The 27,571-nt window shown below is 42.2% G+C and overlaps 1 protein-coding gene across 1 annotated transcript in view; it reads left to right on the top strand.

The window, feature by feature from the left end:
- SLC30A9 (solute carrier family 30 member 9) overlaps positions 1 to 27,250 on the top strand; it is a 31,743-nt gene extending 4,493 nt beyond the window's left edge. Inside the window, exons 3-18 of the mRNA XM_060694858.2 lie at positions 1,433 to 1,486; positions 2,255 to 2,354; positions 3,296 to 3,388; positions 5,740 to 5,822; positions 7,647 to 7,705; positions 8,116 to 8,183; positions 10,228 to 10,330; positions 11,929 to 11,984; positions 13,346 to 13,481; positions 15,744 to 15,783; positions 17,429 to 17,500; positions 18,550 to 18,657; positions 21,418 to 21,583; positions 22,165 to 22,294; positions 23,145 to 23,258; positions 24,665 to 27,250. Coding sequence (XP_060550841.1) covers positions 1,433 to 1,486; positions 2,255 to 2,354; positions 3,296 to 3,388; positions 5,740 to 5,822; positions 7,647 to 7,705; positions 8,116 to 8,183; positions 10,228 to 10,330; positions 11,929 to 11,984; positions 13,346 to 13,481; positions 15,744 to 15,783; positions 17,429 to 17,500; positions 18,550 to 18,657; positions 21,418 to 21,583; positions 22,165 to 22,294; positions 23,145 to 23,258; positions 24,665 to 24,709 — 1,427 coding nt within the window. The 3' untranslated portion in view covers positions 24,710 to 27,250. The remainder of the gene's footprint in view (positions 1 to 1,432; positions 1,487 to 2,254; positions 2,355 to 3,295; positions 3,389 to 5,739; positions 5,823 to 7,646; positions 7,706 to 8,115; positions 8,184 to 10,227; positions 10,331 to 11,928; positions 11,985 to 13,345; positions 13,482 to 15,743; positions 15,784 to 17,428; positions 17,501 to 18,549; positions 18,658 to 21,417; positions 21,584 to 22,164; positions 22,295 to 23,144; positions 23,259 to 24,664) is intronic.
- Positions 27,251 to 27,571: the final 321 nt, after the last annotated feature.

The following is a 27,571-nucleotide window of genomic DNA, read 5'->3' on the forward strand; positions in this document are numbered from 1 at the left end:
CAACACTATTTTCAAGGATGCTCAACAAGTTTCTACTGTGTATTGGAACAAATAAAAACCTGTACGTCTATTCTGTTTATCTTATTTAATGGGAAAGATTATTCTGATTTTGTTGCCTTGTCCACCCTATTTTCTCCAAGTTCAAGGAGAAATTCTTGTCTTAAAATCAGGTTGTTGTGTGTTTTTTTTTAACTAATTCATGCCATGAGTCAAGCATGCTTGTTATTAACAGAAGAGACTCTCTTGCCAAGATCTTCCATTCAGAAGACAAATTCTAATGTCTTTAATTTAGTGGAATTAATTTCAATTTACCGGTAGCGGATATACGGCATCTGTCCAATTCCAGGGAATAAAGCAACAGTATAGTAACTTTTTTACTGAGGTCATAACTCAATACAGTATTGTTGAGGCTGCTAATTAAAGATGTATGATCATGTATCATTCTGTGATACATTTTACTCTTAGTGAAATCAGTGGTATTGTAGAATGCAAAAGAATATTTCAGAGCTAAAAAAAAATCTCATTTCCTTTCTTTCTGACACTAAGACAAAATATCACAATCTATCCACAAGACAGGTGTTTCTTTCGTTGTGTCCTTACAATATAAAGGAACTTTTTGGTGGGAAGTGAACCAGTTAAAATTTGAATTGCGTAATAGCGAGGCCCAGGAGGGAAAGAAATCATTGGAAGATTTGTGTAGAAAATTTGAAATTGCTTTCTTCCAATGTACATGTTGTGGTCTCCCAGCAGCCTGCGGAGCTGGCAGCGGAGTCAGACAGTGAGGAGGCTGGGGAGGAACATGGGCCAGCCCTGGAGTCTGGGGAAGGCTCGGACGAGGGCTCTGCATCTGAGGCAGAGATGGAGCCAGGGCCATCTGGGAGTTTTGCACAGACTCCGGAGCCTCCAGAGTCCGATATCAGAGAGACAGAGGAACAGGAGGAGCCTGTTCCTAGTGTGCACATGCGCAGAGCTGCCAGAAGGCAAGGACAGTTCAAACAAAAGGGACAACTCGGGAGTGAGGCCTGGAGATGATTGGCCCCTCCCATAAGGTTTAAAAGAGGAGCAAAGGAACGTGGGCCCTTTGCAGGAAAACAACATTGTTAATTCTGTTTCCAGTCAGCATCTCTGTTTGATTCTGGACTCTGTGTGGCTTTGCCAAGTAGGTCTTTGGCAGAGTGTCAAGGGAGATAAAGGTTGGTGATTATCCCGAAGGACTTCTCCCAAAGGACTTTTTGCAACTAATTGGAACTCAGCTGTGAATGAACGTATTCACAGCTGTTGCAATAAAATAGGTTTTTGGGACTACTTGTGTGTTTTAATGATTCAGGAACAACAGTCCGTTCCATTTGCCAAATAATGCTGTCCCAATATCTTAATGTTTTTTTCTTACGACGCAAACACAGCAATACAACTATGTCTTTTATTTTTCCAGCCCGAGACACTATCAATCAGATTCCTTTCCCACAGCAACCAATTCAAGTAAAAGGTAATTGATGTCCTTCTGTGGGCATGCATAGAAGTTTAAGATGGTCTTAGAATCCCTTTTTGATAAAACTACCAAAGATGATAATCTGTATTTACCCACAAGGGCCTTCAGTCTCCGAATTCAATTTAATTCTTAAATAAATCCATTCTTGATTGGTAATAAACGCTCATTCTCACTTCTCTACTGACTGAGAAACTGCTTTTGATTTGTCATTCACTTTTCAAGTTTTACAACCAGATCACATCTAATCTCTCTGACAAGTTAGAATAAATGTTGGTGGCTTTAATCCAGTAGGTGAAAATGTGTTACATTAGTACAAGGAGTCCTTGACCTGCGACCATAATTGAGCCCAAAATTTCTTCTGCTAAGTGAAACATTTGTTAAGTGAGTTTTGCCCCATTTTATGACTTTTCTCAAGACATTTGTTAAGTGAATCACTGCAGTTCTTAAATTAGTAACATGGTTATTAAGTGAATCTGGTTTACCCATTGAATTTGCTTGTCAGGTCACAAAGGGGGATCATGTGATTCCGGGGCATTGCAGTCGTCATAAATGTGAATCAGTTGTCAAGCATCTGAATGTAAATCCCATGATCATAGAGATGCCGCAACGATCCTAAGTATGAACAATGATCATAAATCATTTTTTTCAGTACCATTGTAACTTCGAACAGTCACTAAACAAACTCTTGTAAGTCGACTTCCGACTTATATCTTCCAAGCTCCAGAAACCCTCCGAGTGTAATGCTTTCCCCCTTCTCTTTTCAAGTGAAAGCTGTGCTTAAAAAAAGAGAATATGGACCAAAGTACACAAAGAATAACTTCATCACTGGCGTGAGAGCAATCAGTGAATTTTGCCTTAAGTCCAGGTACGTTCATCTCTCAGATTTTAAATTTGAACGACATGCCGCTCCCATATGACACCTCTCCTGCGCGAGCTGCACTGGCTTCCTGTGGTCTTCCAGGTGCACTTCAAGGTGTTGGTGACCACCTTTAAAGCGCTCCATGGCTTAGGGCCAGGGTATCTGCGAGACCGCCTTCTGCCGGCAATAGCCTCCCACCGACCGGTTTGCTCGCACAGAGAGGGCCTCCTCAGGGTGCCGTCAGCCAGACAGTGCCAGCTGGCGACCCCCAGGGGGAGAGCCTTCTCTGTGGCAGCCCCTGCCCTCTGGAATGATCTGCCCCCTGAGATACGCACGATATCAGACCTCCGGACTTTTCGTTGGGCCCTGAAAACAAACTTATTCCATCTAGCTGGCCTGGCTTGATCCCATCCTCTCAGTTTTAATTGAATTCGGTTTTAATTGGGTTGTTTTAAACCTTGGGCTGAAATTATTTAATTGTTTTTTAAACTGTTTTTAAATTTTATATGCAATGTTTTATCTTGGCTGTACACCGCCCTGAGTCCCGCAGGAGAAGGGCGGTATAGAAATAAAATAAAATAAAATAAATAAATAAATGGTGTTTTTCAAAGTTACTACAACTTTACAAGTACGAGTGAGTGGTGAAAATTGCTACCAACAAGAGGCACCAAATTCTGCAGTACCTTGGTACTCAACTGCTTCGAAATTCATCGAATTTGGTACTCAGTGCATTTTTACATGAACTTTTTGTCCCCGTACTCATTGTTTATTTGGTACTTAGAGCCTTGGTGGCGCAGTGGTTAGAGTGCAGTACTGCAGGCTACTTCTGCTGACTACCGGCTGCCTGCAATTTGGCAGTTCAAATATCACCAGGCTCAATGTTGACTCAGACCTTATAATCTTTGCTTTTCTTCTTCTTCTTTTTTTTTTCCTGTCTCCTTCAACAGTGATCTTGACCAACTTAGGAAAATCAAACGACGAAGCCCACATGACGATACCGAAGCTTTCACTGTGTTTTTGAGATCAGAAGTGGAAGCTAAGTAAGAGCATCTTTGAAAAGGTTATCTTAAGTAGAGATTTTACTTTCTAACGCTTTCCTGTCAAGTTCACACAATTTGCTCATTAGCTGGTAAACCGTGTTAACTTAAGTCATTTTTGACTCTCATTTAGTTGTGGTTTCTTCAGGCAATAAAACCAGAGTTCAGAATGTTGACTGATTTTTTTTTTCATTGGTGCCTTAGGGGGAATGGAGAATGCTTAATTTGTGTTTTCCAGGGTGGATTTAAATCACTAGTAAAAAGGCTTGATTTAAATCAACTCGATTTCAGTCATAATTTTTAAAGAGCACGTGTCATCTCTGTCCCACAGCAGCTTCTCCTCTGACCCACTATTGACTCACCGACAGTCCCATTCATTTTAATGGGACGGCTGGTGATGCAGCAGTGACACCACAAGGTGAGAGACGTAGTGGGCAGCAAATGAGTGGATGCCCTCTAACAGGCACTGCCAGGATGGATCTGAAATGACAGGTGCTCTTTAATATTATATGTATAAGCTGCTTAGAAGGTTTCACTTTCATTTTTACTGCTTCCCCTTCCTCCTCACACTTAAGAGTGGTACAGATGCATTTCTCTTCAAACAGTCAGTTTGTAGTGTACATAGATTTGCAAAACAATGGGATAAAGGAATATTCCTGAACTTTGTTTTATGATTTATCTCATGGTTAACGGCGAAATTGTGTGAATGCATCAATGCAGCGCATGCTATCACAGCTTGCAGAGCTTGGATTCGTTGAATGGATTTACCAAAAATGTAAATATTGCAGGATATACAGCCTCATGCTACATAACTAGGCTCCATTTCATGCTGAATAAACTAAATTATTAATGTATCTTAAATAGAAACCCTTTATCTTTACTCCAAAAGCATTTTATTAAAATAAATTTGATAAAAATAAAAAAAAATCTGATTTAATTTTTTTAAAAAAATCCATTTAAAAAAAAAAAGGCATCAGTCTTTATCCATCCTGGTGTTTTCCCAACCATCTAACCAATCATCAGATTAGACAAGAATCTTAAAAAATAGTAGGGAATAAAAGCATTGCCAAAGCATTTTGACTAAACCACATAAACAACGCTTTTCGTATTTCTCTTTTTTTCAACATGGCGCACTTAAGAGACAGCAGAGCTCATGTTGTGACACAGCAAATTGTGCATCTCTTGTTGATTCTTGCTGTGTTAATGAAGCTATCCAAGGGGAAATAATGAAGGTTGAATTGTGTTAAATCTGCTGTGATCCAGATAAATTGCAATAAGAGCACCCAACTTACCATTCAAGTCATCCAGGTAGCAGCATGTTGGGAGGACGCCTGCTTGAATCCTAATGACAGCTTGATTCAGGAAGAGTTAAACACTTCTTTCAAAATTAGCAGGCTCCTCCCCCTTCTTCCCTTCCCTTAGCTTGGTTAACATCCTGTTAGACCATAGACCAGAAAACATAGTTTGTTCCATGCAACTGGGTTATCATGGATATGCTGGATGACTGTTCTTGTGCCATCTTCACTTGGACAATAAACCACAAACACAGCTGTCTGAATATGGTACTGTGTATTCACACCAACTCTCAGTATTCTGGGCCCATAACCAATGTTGAGGAATATGCGCAGAGTAACCCTTGAGTAGCAAGGGTATGCACATGAGAAATGGCTGAGAGTGATTGTGAATAAGCACTCTCAATACACAGACACACTGAATTGTGATATTCTTTTACTTTTAGGAAAAAAGTAAAGCAAAGTCCAATAAACAATCCAGGTCATACACAGATAACAATAGTTAATTTGTCAATCCAGGGATATTCCAAGAACAAAGTCTTCTTACCAGTTGTTGTAGTCATATGCAATAAAACAGTTCTTTTTGGAGTTGCAAACAGGAACAAGTACAGCAGTAAAACAATCAGTAAAACAGTAGAAAACAACAAGTAGCAATGATCAAGCAGTGATCATGCAGAGAGAACAGGCAGAGAGGAGCAGAGGTAGCAATAATAATGTAATAAGAAAAATAAGCCATGATTCAAGCTTCCTCTTAAGTACATTGGCCACAGGGCCAGCCAATCAGAATACAGTATGATGCAATACAGCATTATAGTCTTAAAGCTATACAATACATTTTGACTGCAAACATGCATTGATGGTTTATATATATTGCCAACCCAACCAGTTAGGCAATAGCCATTCCCTAACACATCCTATTTTGTTAGCTCAGGTAAATGTCTTACTTCTTACATCCATGTATTTCACCTTCCAGAGAGCACGTCACAGATTCCCCCTTTTTTTCATTAGTCAAAAGTGTTGGCAAGTCAGATCTGTCTCTTTTTCCCCACTTCGTAAAAACAGGTCTATAGAAGTCTGGGGAAGCCCCGAAGCTCTTGCTCGAGAGAGAAAAAGGCGCATAGAAGCCGAAAGGGAATACATGGAAAGTAAGTGTAAAACACACTTCCGGAAGCGCTTCATGGTTTTGATTGCAAGGGACATCCAGTGGTGTTATTTAATTAACTTGCGTTTTTCTGTGTGTGGCTCCTAAGATCTTCTGGAAGTAGATTTAATTAGAAGCAGGGGAGGCTGGGTTGATGAGTGGTGCGGTGGCCTAGAGGTGGAGCCTCTCGCCTTACAATCAGGAGGCTGTGAGTTCAATCCTAGGTAGAGGCAGATATTTCTCTCTCGGCACAATGAGAATATATCTACCGAATCAAACTCTGCATTGGCGACAGGAAAGGCATCCAGCCAGTAAACACTCAGCTCCATTCAGTTGCTCAGACTCCATCCTCCCCCCCTCGGCAAGGGATTATGGGGTCGTTAAAAGGATGATGATGATGAGGGGAGGCTGGGTTGAATTGGGTTTGAGATATTCGGTCATTATGAGTGTTCTGAATTTGTATTTCACTTCATTGACTACAAGCCTCTTAGAATCGTTTGATGTTCCTCGACTTACGACCACAATTGATCCCAAAATTTTGATTGCTAAGTGAGACATGCGTTAAGTGAGTTTTGACCCATATTACGACCTTTCTGGCCACAATTGTTAACTGAATTATTAAGTTAGCGGCAGGGTTGTTAAGTGAAACTGGCTTCCCCGTTGACTTTGCTTGTCAGAAGGTCGCAAAATGGGATCACGTAATCATGGAATGCTGCGACCATCATAAATATATAATTCAGTTGCCAAGCTTCTGAATTTTGATCCCGTGACCATGGGGATGCTGCAAAGGTCGTAAGTGTGAAAAACGGTCAGAAGTCCCTTTTTTCAGTGCCGTTGTAACTTGGAAGGGTCAGTAAACAAACTATTGTTAAGCCGAGAACTACTTGTATAAATAATAGTTCCTTTTTATATTCTGCCCTGGTCTGGCTGCGTCTGAAGGATTGCAAACTATGCTATCCTGGGTCAAAAAGTTAAAAAGGGATTTTAAAGAAGAGGACAAGTAGCTGCAACTTAGGGGAGGAAAGCTTTAAGCAAATATGGATATTTAGCTGTATTAGGCAAGATTAAAATGAGTCATCATGACAACTGTCTTGCTATCAGGTATACTCTTATAAAGGGGATGCGGTGGCTCAGTGGATAAGATGCTGAGCTTGTCGATTGAAAGGTCAGCAGTTCAGCGGTTCGAATCCCTAGTGCCGCGTAATGGGGTGAGCTCCCGTTACTTGTCCCAGCTTCTGCCAACCTAGCAGTTCGAAAGCAGGTAAAAAATGCAAGTAGAAAAATAGGGACCACCTTTGGTGGGAAGGGAATAGCGTTCCGTGCGCCTTTGGCGTTGAGTCATGCCGGCCACATGACCACGGAGACGTCTTCGGACAGCCCTGGCTCTTCTGGCTTTGTAATGGAGATGAGCACCGCCCCCTAGAGTCTGGAACGATTAGCACATATGTGCCAGGGGAACCTTTACCTTTACCTTCTCCTCTTCTAATGATAAATCTAAAATTACATAGGTGTGAGTACAGGGATTTGATTACTGTAAACATTATAAGATTTGTAGAATTCTATTACAAGAATTCTTGGCTCTTCTTTATTAAAGATATTTAAGCTTTATTATATATATTATATATATAAATATATATTATATATTTATATATATATATATATATATATATATATATATATATATATATAAATATATATTATATTAAATATCTTTAATAGCAGTCACTTTTCAGATCAGTAAATACTTTCCAGTTTTCTTGACCATAGCAGCAGTTGTTATTGCTCTCAGCATTGTTATTTCTTCCATCTTTCTCTGTTCTTTTTACAGAATTATTTAGAAGCCAGAAGTTGTTGAGAGAATACCGAACTTTCCAAGGAGAAACTAAGGTGAATTTTTAAAAAAAAAATTGGTTGTAAAAGCCTATTCATGGCCAGATTTTTAAAATGCAATTAGTGATGTAACTGTGTAACTGTCCTTTAATAATTTTTACTGTCTCTACTGGGTGTGAAATCTGTTTTCTCAATTTAAATGATCTCAATGGCTAAATGCAGGCCTGGCCTCTGAAGTGAAGGTTTGTTAACAAAGCTTGTGAAGGCAACCTTTGTAAAATTTGAGAGAAGACGGTGGCCACACCTGCCTACATGAGATCATTGTCTACATCAGGGTTCCCCAAACTTGGCAACTTAAAATAGGCAATATCCGAAATCATATTCGTAAAAGCATTGCATTGTTTGTGAAACACATACAGGGAAGCGTGTAGTTTGCCTTAAACTACATGCTTCTGTCTTTAATTTAGCCACGTTCCCGTGCATCAGCTATATTTCTGAGCGGTCCAGGAAAAGTGGTGATGGTCGCTATTTGCATGTAAGTTTTCTTTCTTTTTTTTCTTTTTCTTTACGTGTCCATGGCTCTTAAACATAGACGCTGCAAAGCTTAATCTGGGACAGCTCAATGCTGTTTTTATTATGTTGTCATATATTGGGTAATGCTGTATTGGAAATCAGAATTTTAGTTTAGAAAGGAAAGCTTAAAGGTTGGCTGAGTTGGAATATTAGACTAAAGAATGACAGTTGGAAGGGACCTTGGAGGTCTTCTAGTCCAACCCCCTGCTCAGGCAGGAAACCCTGAAAAAAAAATTTAGAAAAACCTGTCCAATCTCTTCTTAAAAACCTCCAGTGTTGGGGCACCCACAACTTCTGAATAAAACATTGCAACAATATATAGGCCAGGGTCTCCTGCTTGAGCAGAGGATTGGAACAGAAGACCTCCAAGGCCCCTTCCAGCTCTATCCTGATTAATTAAAATAATTTTTTCCCTGCAAATTATTGGACCATTTTTGCATTGCTTTCATGTTGTTATTTAAGGCAGTGCTTTCGGGATTTAGTCCAAACTAAATCTGCCTTATAAATAGAGCCTTGGTAGTACAGTGGTTTAAAGCACCCTGTTATTAACACAGCTGCCTGCAATTACTGCGGGTTTGAATCTCACCAGGCTCAAGGTTGACTCAGCCTTCCATCCTTTCTAAGGTAGGTTAAATGAGGACCCAGTTGTGGGGGCAATAAGCTGACTTTGTATAAAATATACAAAAGTATGAAGGCTATTGCTTAACGCATTGTAAGCCTCCCTGAGTCTCCGGAGAAGGGCGGCTTATAAATCAAATTAAAAAAAAAAAAATCAGAGAAATTTCCGGCGCAGATGGAGGCTTTCCAGTTTCTCAAAACAAGGCTTTTTGGAAAACAGGAACAATTGTTGGCTAGTATATTTTGTGTTCCCTTCTGACATGCACTTTTGTTCTTTCACAATGCTGCAGAGATTTTCTTTCTTTCTTTCTTTCTTTCTTTCTTTCTTTCTTTCTTTCTTTCTTTCTTTCTTTCTTTCTTTCTTTCTTTCTTTCTTTCTTCCTTCCTTCCTTCCTTCCTTCCTTCCTTCCTTCCTTCCTTTCTTTCTTTCTTTCTTTCTTTCTTTCTTTCTTTCTTTTCTTCTAACCTAATTTTGGTACCCATCTACTGGTGATCTGGTTAAGGCTTCTTCTGCCGCCGATAGCCTCCCACCGACCAGTACGCTCCCACAGAGAGGGACTCCTCAGGGTGCCGTCAGCCAGGCAATGTCAGCTGGTGACCCCCAGGGGGAGGGCCTTCTCTGTGGCAGCTCCTGCCCTCTGGAACGATTTGCCCCTTGAGATACGAAGGATATCGGATCTCCGGGCCTTTCGCCGTGCCCTAAAAACTTTTCCATCAAGCAGGGCTGGCGTGTAAACCCCCCCCCCTTTTTTTAGTTTTTTTTTTTTTAGCTTTTTAAATAATTGTTAATGGGTTTTAGTTTTAATGTTTTAAATTTTGGGCCAAAGTCATATAATTCTTTTACAAAAATTTTAAATTTTGTATTGGTATGTGTTTTAGTTCTGGCTGTGCACCGCCCTGAGTCCACTTGGAGAAGGGCGGGATATAAATTGAATGAATGAATGAATGAATGAATGAATGAATGAATGAATGAATGAATGAATGAATGAATGAATGAATGAATGAATGAATGAATGAATGAATAAATAAATAAATAAATAAATAAGGCTGGTGGTGCAGACCACGGTGCCAAATATGGATAAACAAAGGAAAAACAAGGGGATTTGCACAGTAGTGGGAAGGTGGAAGCTGCCGTATATTTTGAATTTCTGTGGCTCACAGGCTTCCTCACATGCACTGGATCTCTAATCAACAGTTTGGTCATTCCCACACTTGTCCTGCTCATCCCCATATTCATGGCTTTGCGAATACCTTGGGTCGCTCGCCAATCTCATCATCCATTTGTCAATCCAAGCGTGGCATTGTGTATTTAAAGCTTTGCGGAGCCTCCAAAAGATTGTGAGTGTGTCATTACCTCCTTGTGACGATAGTTTCTCCTCCTCCTACAGAAACGGCTTGAATTTTTTCTTCAAGCTCCTTGCCTGGGTGTACACGGGTTCTGCCAGCATGTTCTCTGAAGCCATACATTCCTTAGCAGATACTTGCAATCAAGTAAGTTTGCAATTTTGTGCTTCTCAGGGAGTTCTATATATTTTCCCAATTCTTCCTTTACCTATATATTCTTCATTCACCTCACATTCGTTGATAATCATTTCAAATTTTGTTAACTGCCTGTCTTTCTCCTCGAATCTTTCTTCCCCTTTTATCCATTTCTGTAATTGTATTAAATTCAACCAGTTTAATCTAATATCTGCTACAAAGTTCTTTAGTTGTGTTACATTCTTTACCTTGTCCTTCCAGTCCTACCATTTATATATCTGATTTTCTTTTAGTTTACGAATCCATTCTTTCAATTCGATCTTAGGGAATTTCTCCATTTCCACCACTGGTGTTAACGCAGAAATTCCTGGCATTAGCCGGTATCTCCATTTTTTTTTTTTTAATTTGATTTATATGCCGCCCTTCTCCGGAGACTCAGGGCGGTTTACAGTGTGTTAAGCAATAGCCTTCATACTTTTGTACATTTTATACAAAGCCAGCTTATTGCCCCCACAAACTGGGTCCTCAATTTACCTACCTTAGAAAGGATGGAAGGCTGAGTCAATCTTGAGCCTGGGGACATTCGAACTTGCAATAATTGCAGACAGTTGAATGTTAATAACAGGCTTTTAGTCTGTTGAGCTATCCAGGCTCTTTTTTTTTTTAAATCCATAATTCTATCCAATTTTTAAATTTAATTTAAGGGATTTTGAATCCTCCTAGCAGTTGTTGATGCAATGCAGCGAGCGGTTAATTTGCCCAAACTTTTGGATTTCACAACACCACAGAACAGGATTATCTGCAGCTCAGGGTTGAACACGGGAGTTTATCTGAGCTTGGCGGGTTTTTCCCGCAGATGTTTCATTACCCCCCATTAAGGGACCATCACTATCATGACGATCAGGGTTTCTGGATTTTTTATTTCAACGCCAGCCGAGCTCGGCATGGCATGCCCTCCAATGCGAGAGGCAACGTTGTACGTCGATGAACACGCAGGGGTCATTTTCAAGGATCCGCCAAAGATAAAATTGCATCTTTTGACCGCAGCTCTATTTTGTCTCCCACGATACACAGGTGGTCCACGACTTACAACAGCCCCATTTAGTGACCGTTCAAAGTTACAATGGCACTGAAAAAAAAAGACTTATGGACATTTTTCACACTTACGACCGTCGCAGCATCCCCGTGGTCATGTGATTAAAATTCAGATGCTTGGCAAATGACTCCATTGTAGCCATTGTTTTTTCTGCAGTTCTAATTATCCTCTGAAGTCAAGCGTCTGAATTCTGATCACATGATCATTGGGATGCTGCAAAAGTGGTAACTCTGAAAAATGGCCATAAGTCACTTTTTTCAGTCCCGTTGTAACTTTTGAACGGTGACTAAATGAACTGTTGTAAGTCAAGGATTACCTTTACCTAAATTATTAAAGTTACTAAAGCATTTCCACGATTGTAAAAAATTGATAAGACTTTAAAATGCAGTTGCTTTACTCCAGTGAAACCTTCTAAAATTAAACATCAAACGGTCCCGTTTTTGTGGGCGGCGAACTGAAATTCAAGGTGCTGAATAATGTGGGGGTCTCTGCCCCATTTTCTTTTCACACACAGGCCTTGCTCGCGTTGGGGATCAGCCAGTCGGTGAGGATACCTGATCAAAGCCATCCGTAAGGATTCTGAACCCTTTTCTTTTTCCTCTTGTTCTGAAATTTTCTGTTTCGTTCGGAAAAAACAAAACAAAACACAATTTCCCTGATCTGTCTTCTGTTTCGGACATTTTTAGCCGAAGCTCAGATTCAATGAAATAACTTAAAAGTTTGGGAAAATAAAGTCGACAGTTCTTGGTGCTTTAAGACAATCTCTGGCAGAATTCCTCATTCTTGACAGCTTTAAAGCCACATGTCTTAAAGCTGTCAGAAGTTGAGAAACATGGATATGTGGCAGACATCCAGTTCTCCTTATGATTGTTCTCCCTACAATCATAGTTACTTTTTAAAATATCTGTGGAGATTCTCAGTCATCCGGGTCATAGCTGTCTCAAAGGTGCTTTTTGCAAAAGGCAAAGGGCTTGGAGTGCAAAAATGGGTCGTGCGGAGCACTTGCAGAGTGCTTCTGGGGGCCTGTGAGGGCGAAAATGTGACGTGCGGAGGGTTCGAGAGGCCAAAAACACTTGTATTCAGTCTATAAGACACACCTAAATTTTCACCCACTTTTTGGGGGGGGGGGGGGAGGTGCATCTTATACTCCGAAAAATACAGTATTGCATTTCCTGAATCCGGATTTGCTTCGAAGGTCTGTCTGTCCCTCGTTTGCTCCGAATGGATTGCAAAATGTGATCTCAATTGTGCTGCTTTCTGCTCTCTGACATTGTTGTGGCCCGTCAGCAGCCTGTGCAGCTAGTAGCTGGTTCTGACAGCGAGGAGGCTGGTGTGGTGCTGCGCCAGCAGCCTGTGCAGCTGGCACTCAAGTCGGACAGTAAGGAGGCTGGAGAAGATGTGGTGCCAGAGGCAGGGATTCAACCAGGGCCTTCAGAAGCTCCAGAAGCTCCTTTAAGTGAAGAGGACGAAGAGGAGGAGCCTCTTCTCAATGCACAGGCGCGCAGAGCTGCCAAAAGGCAGGAGTGGCTCCTCAGGAGGAGGTCTCCTCGAGAGTCAGGCTTGGGGCTAATTGGCCACTCCCTTAGCCTATTCAAGGAGGAACGCCGACTGAAGCAATTTGCAGAGAACAACTTCGTTCACTCTCCTTCGCGTCTTGATCTTAGTTCTCTGCAAATTGCTTCTGGGCTTTCTGCCAACCATAATAAGATTATGATGATTTATTCTTTGGATTCTTGCAGGCTGTTAAGCAAGTTAATTAACAGCCTTTGTTTGAAAAAGACTGATTGAATTTAGTAAACTAAGGTTTGTACAGACTTTGTGTGTGCCGCGTTCCTTGGGGTCCGTAGCTGGGGCAGAACAGACATCTCTGTTTTTCCTTCCTTAGTCACATCGATGTTTCCCCCCCCCCCCCTTTTCTCCTTCCCTTCCAGGTATGGCTTCACAAACATGCGCTACATCGCATCCCTGATTAGCGGCGTTGGCATTTTCATGATGGGGGCCGGTCTCTCGTGGTATCACGGGATTATAGGGTTACTCAATCCTCAGCCGATGGAATCCCTCCTTTGGGTACGTTTTGTGTTGAAATATTGTTTTGGCTGGATGTCGTGCGTGTGATAGCCATGAAATCCCCCCTTCCCCTTTTAAATATCAAGACAACAACGAGTCAAGGAAGTTGCTGAGATGAGACTCTCTATGGAGCAACAGATAGCCCTCGACTTATGACCACAATTGGGCTCAAAATTTCTGTGGCTAAGGGAGACAGTTGTTAAGTGAATGCTGCCCTCGGTTATGACCTTTCTGGACATGATTGTCTGACTTCTCCGCTGACTTTTTTTTTTTTTAATTTGATTTATATGCCGCCCTTCTCCGGAGACTCAGGGCGGCTTACAATGTGCTCAGCAATAGCCTTCATCCTTTTGTATATTTATACAAAGTCAGCTTATTGCCCCCACAAACTGGGTCCTCATTTCACCTACCTTAGAAAGGATGGAAGGCTGAGTCAACCTTGAGCCTGGTGAGATTCGAACTTACAGTAATTGCAGACAGCTGGTCTTAATAACAGGGTGCTTTTGACCACTGTACTACCAAGGCTCAAGACTTTGTTTGTCAGAAGGCCACAAAAGGGGATCCCATGGCCCCGGGACACTACAACCGTCATAAATATGAGTCGGTTACCAAGCATCTCAGTTTTGATCATGTGACCAAGGGGACCGCGTGAAGAACCGTCCTCTTTTTTTCAGTGCCGTTGTAACTTCAAATGGTCACTAAATGAACTGTTGTAAGTCAAGGACTGCCTTTATTTCTCTGTGGATGAATGTTCAGCAGTTATACATCATTTCGTCTCTCACACACGCATACATTAATTTTGGGGGCGATGGATGGATGGATAGATAAGATTTATCGATCGATCAACAGATAAAATAGATAGATAGATAGACAGACTAGCTATAGATATAGAGATATAGAGAGAGATAGGATAGATAGATAGATAGATAGATAGATAGATAGATAGATAGATAGATAGATAGATAGATAGATAGATAGATAGATAGATAGATAGATAGATAGATAGATAGCAGCATGGAAGCTTCTGGCCTAATACAGACAGACAGACAGACTAGAAATATAGAGACAGAGATAGATAGATAGATAGATAGATAGATAGATAGATAGATAGATAGATAGATAGATAGATAGATAGATAGACAGACAGACAGACAGACAGACAGACAGACTAGAGATATAAAGACAGACAGATAGATAGACAGATTAAAGATATAGATAGGTGATAGATAGATAGATAGATAGATAGATAGATAGATAGATAGATAGATAGATAGATAGATAGATAGATGATAGATAGATGATAGATAGAGACAGACAGGCAGACAGACAGACAAGAGATATAGAGACAGACATAGATAGACAGATTAAAGATATAGATAGGTGAGAGAGAGAGAGGGGAGAGAGAGAGAGAGAGAGAGAGAGAGAGATGACAGCATGGAAGCTTCCGGCCTAATACAGACAGGCAAACAGACAAATGAACAAACACATATTCAGTCATTTATTTGCAGCCCAAATCAAGCCACTATAGAACAAGGAAATCATTGGTGCTCTATTACACTGTTTGGGGAAATAATTATTGTTTTAAGATGGAGAGCAGAGTGACTCTCTAGATGTCTGAAGCTTACTGACTACAATGCAAAAATATGTAGAAAGGATTTAATCCCATCTCAAGATACAGATAGTTACTAGTATGACGTATACAGATTATTATTATCTCTTTTATTCATTAAACTTGAAACTCAGTCAACCAATCATTTAAAAATGTGTCACAGATACCATTGACGGGCACTGATGATTAATACGGGTTGCTGCCAGCATCCTAGTTTTATCATATTATTATATACTTTATTCGTTAAACATGAATCTCAGTCAACTGAACATTCAAATTATGATGATGATGATTTACTTTATTCATTAAACATGAAATTCAATCAACTGAACATTCAATAATGCATCACAAATACCACTGACTGGTGCTAATGGTTGATACGGGTTGCTGCCAGCGTCCTAGGGATCAACCAAGTAATTTTATAAGTATTATTATTATTATTATTGTCTTTTATTCATTAAAAATGAAACTCAGTCAACTGGACATTTAAAAATGTGTCACAAATACCATTGACTGGTGCTAATGGTTGATATGGGTTGCTGCCTTATTATTACTACTACTACTATTATTATTATTATTATTATTATTATTATTATTATTATTATTATTCACAACTAATTTCTCTTTTTCTTTCTCCTATCTCTTCCTTTCAGGCTTACTGTATTTTAGCAGGATCTTTGGTCTCAGAAGGAGGTACGTCACCTTCAGAAAAAAAATGTGTCAAATCTTACAAGTATACAGTAGTTTTTTAGACAAATTAAGTCCTTTACGGATGTGAGCATTCTAACCTGTCAGAATACTGCTGTTTAATACCTACAAATAAAAAAACTCCCAATATTAAAAAGATTATGCAGTATCAGGATATATTCCAGCAATCTCTTACACGGGCATTTTTTCCGCAGGCTGGTTGGTTTTTGATTTCATAGCCAAGTATCATCACCCCAATTAGCAATTTAAAAAAACCCACATACTACAGGCACCATATAAATACAAACAGAGCCTTGGTAGTACAGTGGTCTAAAGCACCCTGTTGTTAAGACCAGCTGCCTGCAATTACTGCAGGTTCGAATCTCTCCAGGCTCAAGGTCGACTCAGCCTTCCATCCTTTCTAAGGTAGGTTAAATGAGGACCCAGTTTGTGGGGGCAATAAGCTGACTTTGTATAAATATACAAAAGGATGAAGGCTATTGCTTAACGCACTGTAAGCCGCCCTGAGTCTCCGGAGAAGGGCGGCATATAAATCAAACTAAAAATAATAATAATAATAACACACCCAAAACAGCCCAAAGCCCACACTTTGCTAAGAGAGAAGTTCCCTAAAAATGGGCTCCGGCACAAATCTTTGAAAGATTAAATCTCTGGCGCCAGTGACCGACTGGATCAGATTGGATCCTGGTTAATTGTCTGTTGGCCAGAAAGAAAAGGACTTGATGTTAGGGAACCCAGTGAGTTTCTAGAAAAGAAAGGGATGGAGGCGTGAAGGAAGTCCATGAAATCCTTGATTCCAGCCCAAGAATTTCAGTATCTCTCAGGGCCCCAAAGCTTTCCCACTCCAGATTATGTTCAGCTGGTTCTTGCTCGTGAGATCATCTGAACTGACCCCCTTTTTTCTCCAGGTTTAAACCGGGAGGGGAAGCCAAAATGGAATTGGCCAACTTAGAGAAATCCCAAGTCTTACGTGCCACCAGAGGGATAACAATACTGAGAAAAATTCTTAGAATTATATGTTTTTATGTTGTTTGTTAAACTTTCATGCAAGAGATGTGGTGGCTCAGTGGCTAAGACGCTGAGCTTGTCGATCAAAAGGTCGGCAGTTCAGCGGTTCGAATCCCTAGTGCCGCGTAACGGGGTGAGCTCCCGTGACTTGTCCCAGCTTCTGCCAACCTAGCAGTTCGAAAGCAGGTAAAAAATGCAAGTAGAAAAATAGGGACCACCTTTGGTGGGAAGGGAACAGCGTTCCGTGCGCCTTTGGCGTTGAGTCATACCGGCCACATGACCACGGAGACGTCTTTGGACGGCGCTGGCTCTTCGGCTTTGAAACGGAGAGGAGCACCGCCCCCTAGAGTTGGGAACGACTAGCACATATGTGTGAGGGGAACTTTTACCTTTACCTTAAACTTTTATGCTTCCCATCTCACTGATCCAGCAATTCTGGGCTGGCGGCTTATAATAGAAGCGCAATATTGAATTGTTTCAGGGTTGCCGTCTCATTTTTAAGTGATAACTTTTGTAGATTCTTTTACCAAATTTTTTTTTAAAAAAATCTGTGCGGGTGGGAATGTGAGACTTTTTTCCTGTCATCTCCTTTAATGAAATAATTGTGTTGGTGCTGTTGCAGCTACTCTTCTGGTAGCCATCAACGAAATCCGAAGGAGCGCCCGAAGCAAAGGACTCACGTTCTACCAGTATGGTATGTAGATTTTAATAAGGCAGGAATTGGCTCAGCCACGTTCTTTTTTTAAATGTGCTTTAATAACTCTTAATAATTTACTGTATTTTTCAGAGTATAAGACTCACCTTTTTCCCCCCTAAAAGGGGGTGAAAATTTAGGTACGTCTTATACACCGAATGTAGCCCCACCCACCCACTGGCACCCATCCTTTGGCCTCTGCCTCCCAGCAGTTTACCTCCTTGCAGCAAGCAGCAAGAAAAAACAGCCCATTTCAGCTTCAGCACAGCCTAATTTGCACAAGTTGATTGGATCAGCCTCCCGACTCTCAGCTGTTTTGCTCTCAGCTGTTTTGCGCAGGGCTCCGCTGCTTGCTGCAAGGAGGTAAATTGCTGGGAGCAGATTTTTTTTTTTCCTTGTGCTAATCAAGCTATGCTGAAAACGAAACTGAAAGTAAAGCAGGCTGTTTGCTGTTTGCTGCAATGAGGCAAAATTGCTCAGAGGCAGACGGAGATTTCTTTTTCTTCTTTTCCTCACCAAAAAAGGTGGTGCGTCTTATAGTCCGGAGCATCTCATACTCCGAAAAATATGGTAGGTACAGGTAGTTCTCGAGTTACAACGGTTTATTTAGTGACCGTCCAAAGTTTCAACGGCACTGAAAAAAGCAACTAACGACCATTTTCCGCAGTGACAACCTTTGTAGCGTCCCCATTCACGTGTGATCAAAATCCAGATGCTTGGGCAACCGGGTCTTACTTACAACCGTTGCTCACATCATCCTTTTTTGCGACCTTCCGACCAGAGAAGCCTGATTCACTGAACAACCGCGTTGCTAACTTTTCAGCTGCGGGGATTCACTTAACAATGGTGGCAAGAAAGGTCGTAACATGGGGCAAAACTCACTTCACAAATGTTTCACTTCAGCGACAACAATGTTGGGCTCGATTGCGGTCATAAATCGAGGACTGGCTGTATTGCAAAGAAGGAAATGATTATTATGACAGTTAAAACCTATTTGTATATGCCGCTCTGGAATTGTATCGGTGTACTAATTTCTTTTTAATGTTCAGTTATTCAGGCTTGCGATCCGAGCACAAATGTTGTGTTGTTAGAAGACACGGCAGCAGTTCTTGGCGTGACGCTAGCTGCTACCTGTATGGGGCTGACTTCTCTAACAGGTGAGTCCTTGGGTTATGTGAAGAGCAGTAGGTGAAAGCTAGAGTGGATGTTCTTATATGGTAACAAAGCTGGAATCATTTGTCTATAATTAGCTGAATGAATTATACTTTCTGGGTTTTTTTATATATAATTTTTTTTTAGTGAGAAAGAGTTTATACAGGATTAAAAGCTACTGAAACAAAGAAAAGATTAAAAGAAAGTAAAAAGTATTAAAAGGAAGGGGGGGAATGAGAAACATTGGAAATCCAAGAAAGAGAAGAAAAGAGGAGAAAGAAAAAGACAAGAGGAGAAAGAAAAATGACTAAAAGAACTTACTTCTGATCTTCGTTTGGGTGTTTAGGGGTGGGGAATTGTGGTGGATGAGTGAGTGTTTGGGGATTGTTACGTGTGTTGGACCTGGTCTTTGGGTGTTAAGTGAATTTCGTTGTATGGGTATACTCTGTATACACGTACAATGACAATAAAGTTGTTATTATTTGGAGCAGTTACAAATGTGATTATTATTGTCCCCCAAATAATTATCATGGTTTTCCAGCTAGGAACTCGAGACTCCAGGCATGGGTATCATTCTGTCTTCTGGATCCATGGACTGGGTTCAAATTGTAGAGACGCCCCCTCTTGATGCCACTCCCAGTTTCAACTCAGTCCTGAGCTCGTTAGGACGTACTCTGGGGTTCTCTTTAAAATTAATCGCAGCAATTTGGCTGATAGGATTTCTGAGATGGATTAGGAGTTCGGTAAAGTATAGAAATTTTCACAGTTTGATTGAACCCCCCTTTGGTGAGGTTTGCTTTCCTCATGGCTTGTTTAAGGCAGCATGGAACCTTGAACAGTAGGGAGGAAATGGTTGGGATTTCAGGATGGTTGGTCTGAACTGTGTCCAGGAAGAGAAAATTTGTTGTTTTGGTGCCAAATGGATGGGGCCTTTTTGTGGGAATTAAAAGAATGGAATGAAATGAAATGAAGTGCAATGCAATGCAATGCAATGGAGAGAAGTGAAGTGAAGTGAAGTGAGATGCGATTCCCCCCCCCCCCGCCCTGCTTAATCCAGTCTAGTCAGACAGCTGAGTAAATAGAATATAAAATTCTTTATTGGCCAAGTGTGATTGGACACACACAAGGAATTTGTCTCCGGTGCAGAAGCTCTCAGTGTACATACAAGCAACAAAGTGAAAAAAATCATGATCGGAATCATAAAATGCAATCGTCATAAATTATAAGTCAGTGATCGTTGTAGGATACTAAATAAGCAATCAACATAAATCGTGAGATACAACAAGAAGTTATAGTCATGAGAATCGAAGGAAATAAGTTATAGGAGAGATGAGAAGGATAATAAGTAATACAGCCCTACTAGGAGGATAGGATAGGATAGGGAAGATAGGATAGGAAAGGAAGGGGAAGGAAAGGAAAGGAAAACAGAGTTGGAAGGGACCTTGGAGGTCTTCTAGTCCAACCCTCTGCTTAGGCAGGAAACCCTATACCAGTGGTGGCGAACCTTTTACTTACCGAGTGCTGAACAGGAACATGCTGGGCGCGCTGGCGTGCCATCCGCGCTAACACACGGCTCCTCCCCATGTGCTGCGCGCGCAACCACACCATCTGTGCATGCGTGTGGTTTTCGCGCACGCAATGCACACGCACAAACACTGCGCAGGTACATGCTGCGCACCAGTCGACTCACACGCATGTGCAAACGAGCTCCAAAGACCAGCTGGGTCCCCTGAATTGCGCGCACGCGCACCAGAGGCCCGAACACCAGCTGGGGCGCGCGCACGCATGCGCAGCTTCAGGTGAGTTTGGCGACGGCTCACGTGCCCGGAAAAATGGCTCTGCGTGCCATAGGTTCACCATCACAGCCCCTATACCATTTCAGACAAATGGTTATAAGGTGGTTTGACATCTCGGGGCATAAGACAGTGTTGTGGGAATTCGTTGTTTAACAGTGATTTTATGTGGCGGGGGAAACTTTGTGTCTGGTGGTTACGGCATACAGCGCCCTACAGCATCGTCTTGAGGGGAGAAATTGAAACTGTTTATGTCAAGGATGTGAAGGGTCTAATAAATAATAAATAAATGCATTCATCTTTAAAATGGCACATACTTTAAGCTGGTGTCATTTTTCCTCCCCTGGATATGCTTGTGGGGTAGTTTAGGAAGAACTTGAGATGCCTTAGCTTGTATCTCCCGATAGCTGAATATTTATTTATTTATTGATTGATTGATTGATTGATTGATTGATTGATTGATTGATTGATTCGATTTATATATGCCGGCCTTCTCCGGAGACTCAGGGTGGCTTACAATGCGTTAAGCAATAGTCTTCATACTTTTGTATATTTATTTATTTATTTATTTATTTATTTATTTATTTATTTTTTGATTTATTTTTTTATCTGATTTGATTTGATTTGATTTTTATACCGCCCTTCTCCAGCAGGACTCAGGGCGGTGGACAGCCAAAGTAAAAACACAGCATACAAAATACCTGCTTAATAGGGCTTTTGGCCCCCCCTAAGCGGTGTTCTTTTTTTATACAAAGTCAGCTTATTGCCCCCACAATCTGGGTCCTCATTTTACCTACCTCGGGAGGATGGAAGGCTGAGTCAACCTTGAGCCTGGTGAGATTCGCAGTAATTGCAGGCAGCTGGTGCTACTTAACAGCACTTTAGTCCGCTGCGCCACCAAGAGATACCGAAAAATTTCCACTTGTGATATTCATTGGGTGACTGGGTTGTGTTTTTTTCCCCCCCTGTTAGGTAACCCCTACTATGACAGTTTGGGCTCCCTGGGCGTGGGAACTTTGTTGGGAGTTGTGTCGGCATTCCTCATCTACACTAACACAGAAGCTCTGCTGGGCAGATCCATCCAGCCCGACCGGCTTCAGAAGTTGACTGAGTTACTGGAATGTGATCCTGCCGTGCGGTAAGAGGACTCCATCGGAGAACCCATGGGGAACGATGGATTGGCTATAATAAACCAGAATAAAAATTAGAGCAGAACGTTGAAAATGTGGAAGGGAAATTACCAAGAGACTCTTTCTCATCGATCAGGATTATTTATTTTTATTTATTTTATTAAATTTCTATACCGCCCTTCTCCCGAAGGACTCAGGGCGGTGAACAGCCAGAAGATAAAACACAGGAAATACAAAATCTAAAATAAATTAAAACAGATTAAATTGAACTGTGGGGTCCTTGATGCTCTCTGAGCTGGGTTGTTTTCTGAATCCGAGGGGGAAGACGAACAGCTGAGAGAGAGGGGGAGAGTGGCTGTGGAGGAAACTGTGGAAAGGCAGAACCAGGCTGGGCAGCGCATGGGAGAGGTAGAACAAGGGAGAGGGAGTTCAGTTGCGCGCCCACCTCCTCCTCATCCTAGCGTGTGCAGGGAAGAGCGGAGAAGAGAGCAACGTGGGTTGCGTGGCTTACGAGGGAGGAAAGGGCCCCCGATTCCCTTCACAAGGCACGCTCTTTTGCTTCCTCTCACCACCCTCCTATTTATCTCAGAGCGATCCATGATGTCAAAGCTACAGATATGGGAATGAACAAAGTGAGGTTCAAAGCAGAAGTGGACTTCGATGGGCGCGTGGTCACTCGGTACTACCTGGAAAAACAAGACATTGAGCAACTCCTACAAGTACGTTAAAACCAACGCATAGCTTTGGACAAAATCTTGCCTCATTCAGGTGCAGTGATCTTTGCACTTTACTCAAGATGGGGGGTGGGGGGGAAATATCTGGTGTTCTAGAGATTAATTTTGCAGATTAAGTCTCTCGATGGCATTCAGCCCCCTAGATTTACACGTATCAACACCAGTCTACTATCATATCAATTTTTTTTTAATGTCACTGCGGTAAGCTCCGGTGGGAGAAAGCCTGGGAAGAAACTTAAAGAGTGAAGAAATGAAAATCTTTGCCAGACGATAATTTATCCTTCCTTCCTTCCTTCCTTCCTTCCTTCCTTCCTTCCTTCCTTCCTTCCTTCCTTCCTTCCCTCCCTCCCTCCCTCCCTCCCTCCCTCCCTCCTTCCTCCCTTCCCTTTCCCTTCCCTTCCATTAACCCTCCTATCTCTATTTCCTTCCCTTCCCTTCCCTTTCCCTTTCTCTTTCCCTCTCTATTTCTTTCCTTCCTTCCTTCCTCCTTTCCCTTTCCCTTCCCTTCGCCCTCCCATCTCTATTTCTTTCCTCCCTCCCTCCCTCCTTCCCTTCCCCTCCCCTCCCCTTTCTTTCTTTCTTTCTTCTTCCTTCCCTTCTTCCTTCCTTCCTTCCTTTTTCTTTCTTTCTTTTTTCTTTCTTTCTTTCTTCCTTTCTTCCTTCCTTCCTTCCTCCCTCCTTCCCTTCCCTTCCCCTCCCTTCCCCTCCCTTCCCCTTGCTTCCCTTCTTTCTTTCTTTCCTTCCTTCCTTCCTTCCTTCCTTCCTTCCTTCCTTCCTTCCTTCCTTCCTTCCTTCCTTCCTTTCCTAACCTTTTCTGTGTTTAATTTGACGGCAGGAGATCCAGCAGGTGAAAACGCTAGAAGATTTAGAGGCGTTTATGCTTAAACACGGGGAAAACATCATTGACACTTTGGGAGCCGAAGTGGACCGACTGGAAAAAGACCTCAAGGTAAGGAGTTAGCGGCCGGCCGGCCCAACAAACAATTGTACAAGTGAATAAAATGTTAAATTTGACAGTCACATTGGACTGGGAAAAATCCCTGTTGACTCTGAGAACTTAGGGCAGAGAACTGGTTGTTAAAAAACACCGGGAACCACAAAATCTTTTTGATCTCTCTCTCTCTCTCTCTCTCTCTCTCTCTCTCTCTCTCTCTCTCTCTCTCTCTCTCTCTCTCTCTCTCTCTCTCTCTCCCTCCCTCCCTCCCTCCCTCCCTCCCTCCCTCCCGCTCTGTCTCTCTCTCCCTCCCTCCCTCCCTCTCTCTCTGTCTCTCTCTCTCTCCCTCCCTCCCTCTCTCTCTGTCTCTCTCTCTCTCTCCCCTCTCTCTGTATCTCTCTGTCTCTGCCCTGGCCACTTCTCCATCCCCCGCCGTCCCCCTTACCTTCTCAGGCCAGGCGAGGAGTGACTGGGAGGGGAGGGCGAGGGGCGGAGCCAGCCAGTGGTGGGATCACCCGACAGGGAGCCACAGCAGAGGGCCCAAAGAGCCGCATGCGGCTCCAGAGCCTCAGGTTGCTGACACCCGTCCATGGGGAAGCCAGATTCGCTTAACAACCGGGTTATTAACTTTTTAACAGCTGCAGTGATTCACTTAGCAGCTGTGGCAAGAAAGGATGTAAAATGCGACAAAACTCAACTTATCCCTTGTCTCGCTTAACAACGGTTGTGGTCGTATGTTGAGGACTACTTGTATAGCGTCCATTGGGCATGAATCCTTGGAGGAAGATGAAGGGATGAATAATAAAAAATAATGCACGCACGCACACATTCTCTCTCTCGGTTGCTAGGTGAATCACTGCAGTTGTTAAGTTAGTAACCCGGTTATTAAGTGAAGCTGGCTTCCCCGTTGACTTTTCCTTGTTGGAAGGGGGCCTGAGTGGCGTAGGAGGCTAATGCCTCCTAAGGCAGCATTTAACATCCAGCTGCCTGCAATTACTGCAAGTTCAATTCTCACCAGGCTCAAGGTCGACTCAGCCTTCCATCCTTTCTAAGGTGGGTAAATTGAGGACCCAGTTTGTGGGGGCAATAAGCTGACTTTGTATAAAATATACAAAAGTATGAAGGCTATTGCTGAGCACATTGTAAGCCGCCCTGAGTCTCCGGAGAAGGGCGGCATATAAATCAAATTAAAAAAAAAAAAACCGTGACCCCTGGGACACTGCAAAAACCAGTTGCCAAGCGGTCATAAGTCACTTTTTTTCAGTGCCGTTGTAACTTTGAACACTAAGTGAACTCTGCTGTAAGTTGAGGACTATCTGTATATACACCTGTGTGTCTGTGTTTGTGTGTTGAAAACTTCAGTACTGATAACGTGCCATCTTCTTTTTTAAGCCAAGTAAACATAATCCATTCCATTTCAGAAACTGAATCCTGAAGTACGGCATGTAGATCTGGAAATACTGTAGCCTTCACGGAATCAACTTCTTCAGATCTCTCTCTCTTTTTTTTTTTTGGATCAGCTTCTTGGGAGGACAGGCCCCCGCGGAAACTTCGGAGATCTCCAAACGTCATTACCTTTTTAAGTTCCCTGATTTTTCACGCCGATCGGTTTGCATCCAGATCGGCGATGGCTTTCTTTTGAACCGGCTACTTAGAGCTGCTTTTACTGCCTCTTAACGTGGATCTGTAGAACATTTGCAACTAGACACTTTAAATAAGTTATTTACATGTCCGTTTGGCGGGCGGGAGGAAAATGTACCCTATATATTTTATTGCCCTATTTCAGATATTTTTAATGTGGTTTGCAGAACCGTTGGAAGACTGCGTTTCTGCTAGAGTCAATTTGAGGAATTCTAGTTTTGTAGTCTTTTATCTGCTATTTCTTTTTCTTTTCTTTTCTTTTTTTCCTCCTTGTCTGAATTTGGTGTCTGCAGCGTTGCCCACTCTTGTTCTCCCTCAGATGGTTTGAGATGCTCACTTCCAACCTCTGGCTCAGTGTTAGGATCTTGGCAAAGTCTGTAGCTTTAAACCACATGATCTGGACAGATTTTTGGAGATTTCCCCCCCCCCGTATAAACCATGTACATAAAAGCTGCAGGTTTTGGAATTGTGGTGCTGGAGCGGTACTTGAGATCATTTAACGGGTGGGCTAAAAATTTGGAAGGTTTTTAAATCCGCGTGCTCATCTTCCAGCTGTTGACCTTGCGATATCAAAAGGTCAAACCCGAAAATCACTTCTTATCATTTGGCTTGTTCTTAATCTCCGTTGTGTTTTCCTTTTGTGTGACGATGGATATTATTATTATTTTTTTGTGTGTGTGTGTGAGACACCAAGAGGAATATCAAGAGGAACTTTCCAGATGTTCAAACTTGTCCTTCTCCAAACCTTGGCGCCCTCCAAGCATGGCGGACTTCAAGGGCCGCCCAGACAAGTGTGGGAATTGTAACGGAGCACATCTGGAAAGTGCTCTAGATCGAGAGAGAATTGTTCTCTCGGAAAATATGTCATAAATGCTAGGTCCTCATCGTCGGGTCCTGCTCGTCCCAAAACACTGAATTTGTTTTCGAGTAGCGTCTTGAAAGTAATGCCTGATAACTTAAAATACATTTGATTTTTTTTTAAAAAAAAAATTACAATCGTACTAAGATGGCCCCAAACAGCATCTTAAGGAACTGTTTGAATGTTGAATGTATTTAGAATTGGTTGAGTTTGAGGAATGGGCAGATTGGAGAGTGAAGGTATAAAATACTTCTTCCTGGGGAATATCAGGACGCTGCTACTAAATGTAGCAGCTCTCTGGGTTACTCGGAGGAAGAAGAAGAAAGGAAGGGATGCCTGGGCATTACATGTGGTGGGTTGAGATCCAAACTGCCAATGCTTAAGCTGGGCAGATCATGAGCTAATTGGCATTGAAGGGCTTTTTTCCCCCCTCTATAAATAGAAAGTCAGGAAAAGTGTGCTGTGAAGTTTACAGAGATTCTCAGTCCTCCAAGACACGGTTGTCCCAAAGGTGCGTTTTTTGTTTTTTTTTTTCCCAAGAAGCAACTGGACTGCCTGGTTTTTCTTTTGAAGACGTTTCGCTTCTCATTCCAAGAAGCTTCTTCGGCTCCGACTGGATGGTGCGGAAGGGAAGGATTGATACCCCTTGCAGAGAGCTGGTCATTTGCATCCTTTTTAGAGAGTCATTGAAGCACTTGGAGGTTTATCTGTGTCCTCGGAGTCAAATGGGTGGGGAGTCCACAACGCAGTCCTTTCAGCAGTTCCAAGAAGGTTCTCCACACCACTCAGGTGACCCTGAGGACACAGAGAAACCTCCAAGTGGCCTCAACGACCCTCTAAAAAGGATGCAAATGACCAGCTGTCTGCAAGGAGTATCAATCCTTCCCTTCCCCACCATCCAGTCAGAGCCGAAGAAGCTTCTTGGAATGAGAAGCGAAACGTCTTCAAAAGAAAAGTCCAGTTGCCTCTTGAAAAAAAAAACAAAAAACGCACCTTTGGCACGTGTGCTCTGAAGCTAAACCACGCATAAAAATGGCGATTGACACATGCATTCACACGACTTGTGGAAGACTTGATATACGACCCGGCTACCTTATCATGGCGAGGTGGCATCCGTCTGCAACCTTGGAGCCACAACGCTTAACTCACAGAAGAAAAACCGCAATCAGGGGGGCCGTGGCCGTGTGAGAAATGCACAACCTCTGGCGCATCTCGGTGTCATCAAAGCACCAATGGCAAGTTTGCAAAAGAAGCTTCAATCTTGTTCGAACCCCGTGGCACAAATTATGTGTGGCGACCAAAATGTGCCAGGTTGGTTTTAGTATGGAAAAAGGAAAACAATCACTTACTTCCTGCGTTCATAGCGTTTTGACCTTTCTATGCATGATTTGAATGTGTAATGATGCTATTTTATTTTTTATTTTTTTTTTAAGTTTCAGGAAAAACGGCTGTACATAATGTAATTAGCGTCTACCGATAAACCTTGTTCTGTACATTTAGAACGAAAGGCGTGTCTCCTTGTTTTCGGTCTTCGTGGGGGAAATTTCAAACTGAAGCCAGGTTCCCACAGACCCCTAAACGTCATTCCCTTAAGTTTGATTGATGCCACAGAAAAATCTAGACTTTCTCATCTGTGGACGGCTTATGGAGATGTTCAGGAAACTAATCCAGGAGAGAAGCAACCTAGAACTAAGGAGAAATTTCCCGACAGTCAGAGCAATTAATCGGTGGAACTACTTGCCTCCAGAAGTTGTGAATGCGCCAACACTGGAAGTTTTTAAGAAGAGATTGGACAACCATTTGTCTGAAGTGGTGTAGGCTTTCCTGC

The sequence above is a fragment of the Pantherophis guttatus genome, chromosome 8, assembly GCF_059756535.1.
Source record: "Pantherophis guttatus breed Tessera chromosome 8, ASM5975653v1, whole genome shotgun sequence".
Lineage (NCBI taxonomy): Eukaryota > Metazoa > Chordata > Lepidosauria > Squamata > Colubridae > Pantherophis > Pantherophis guttatus.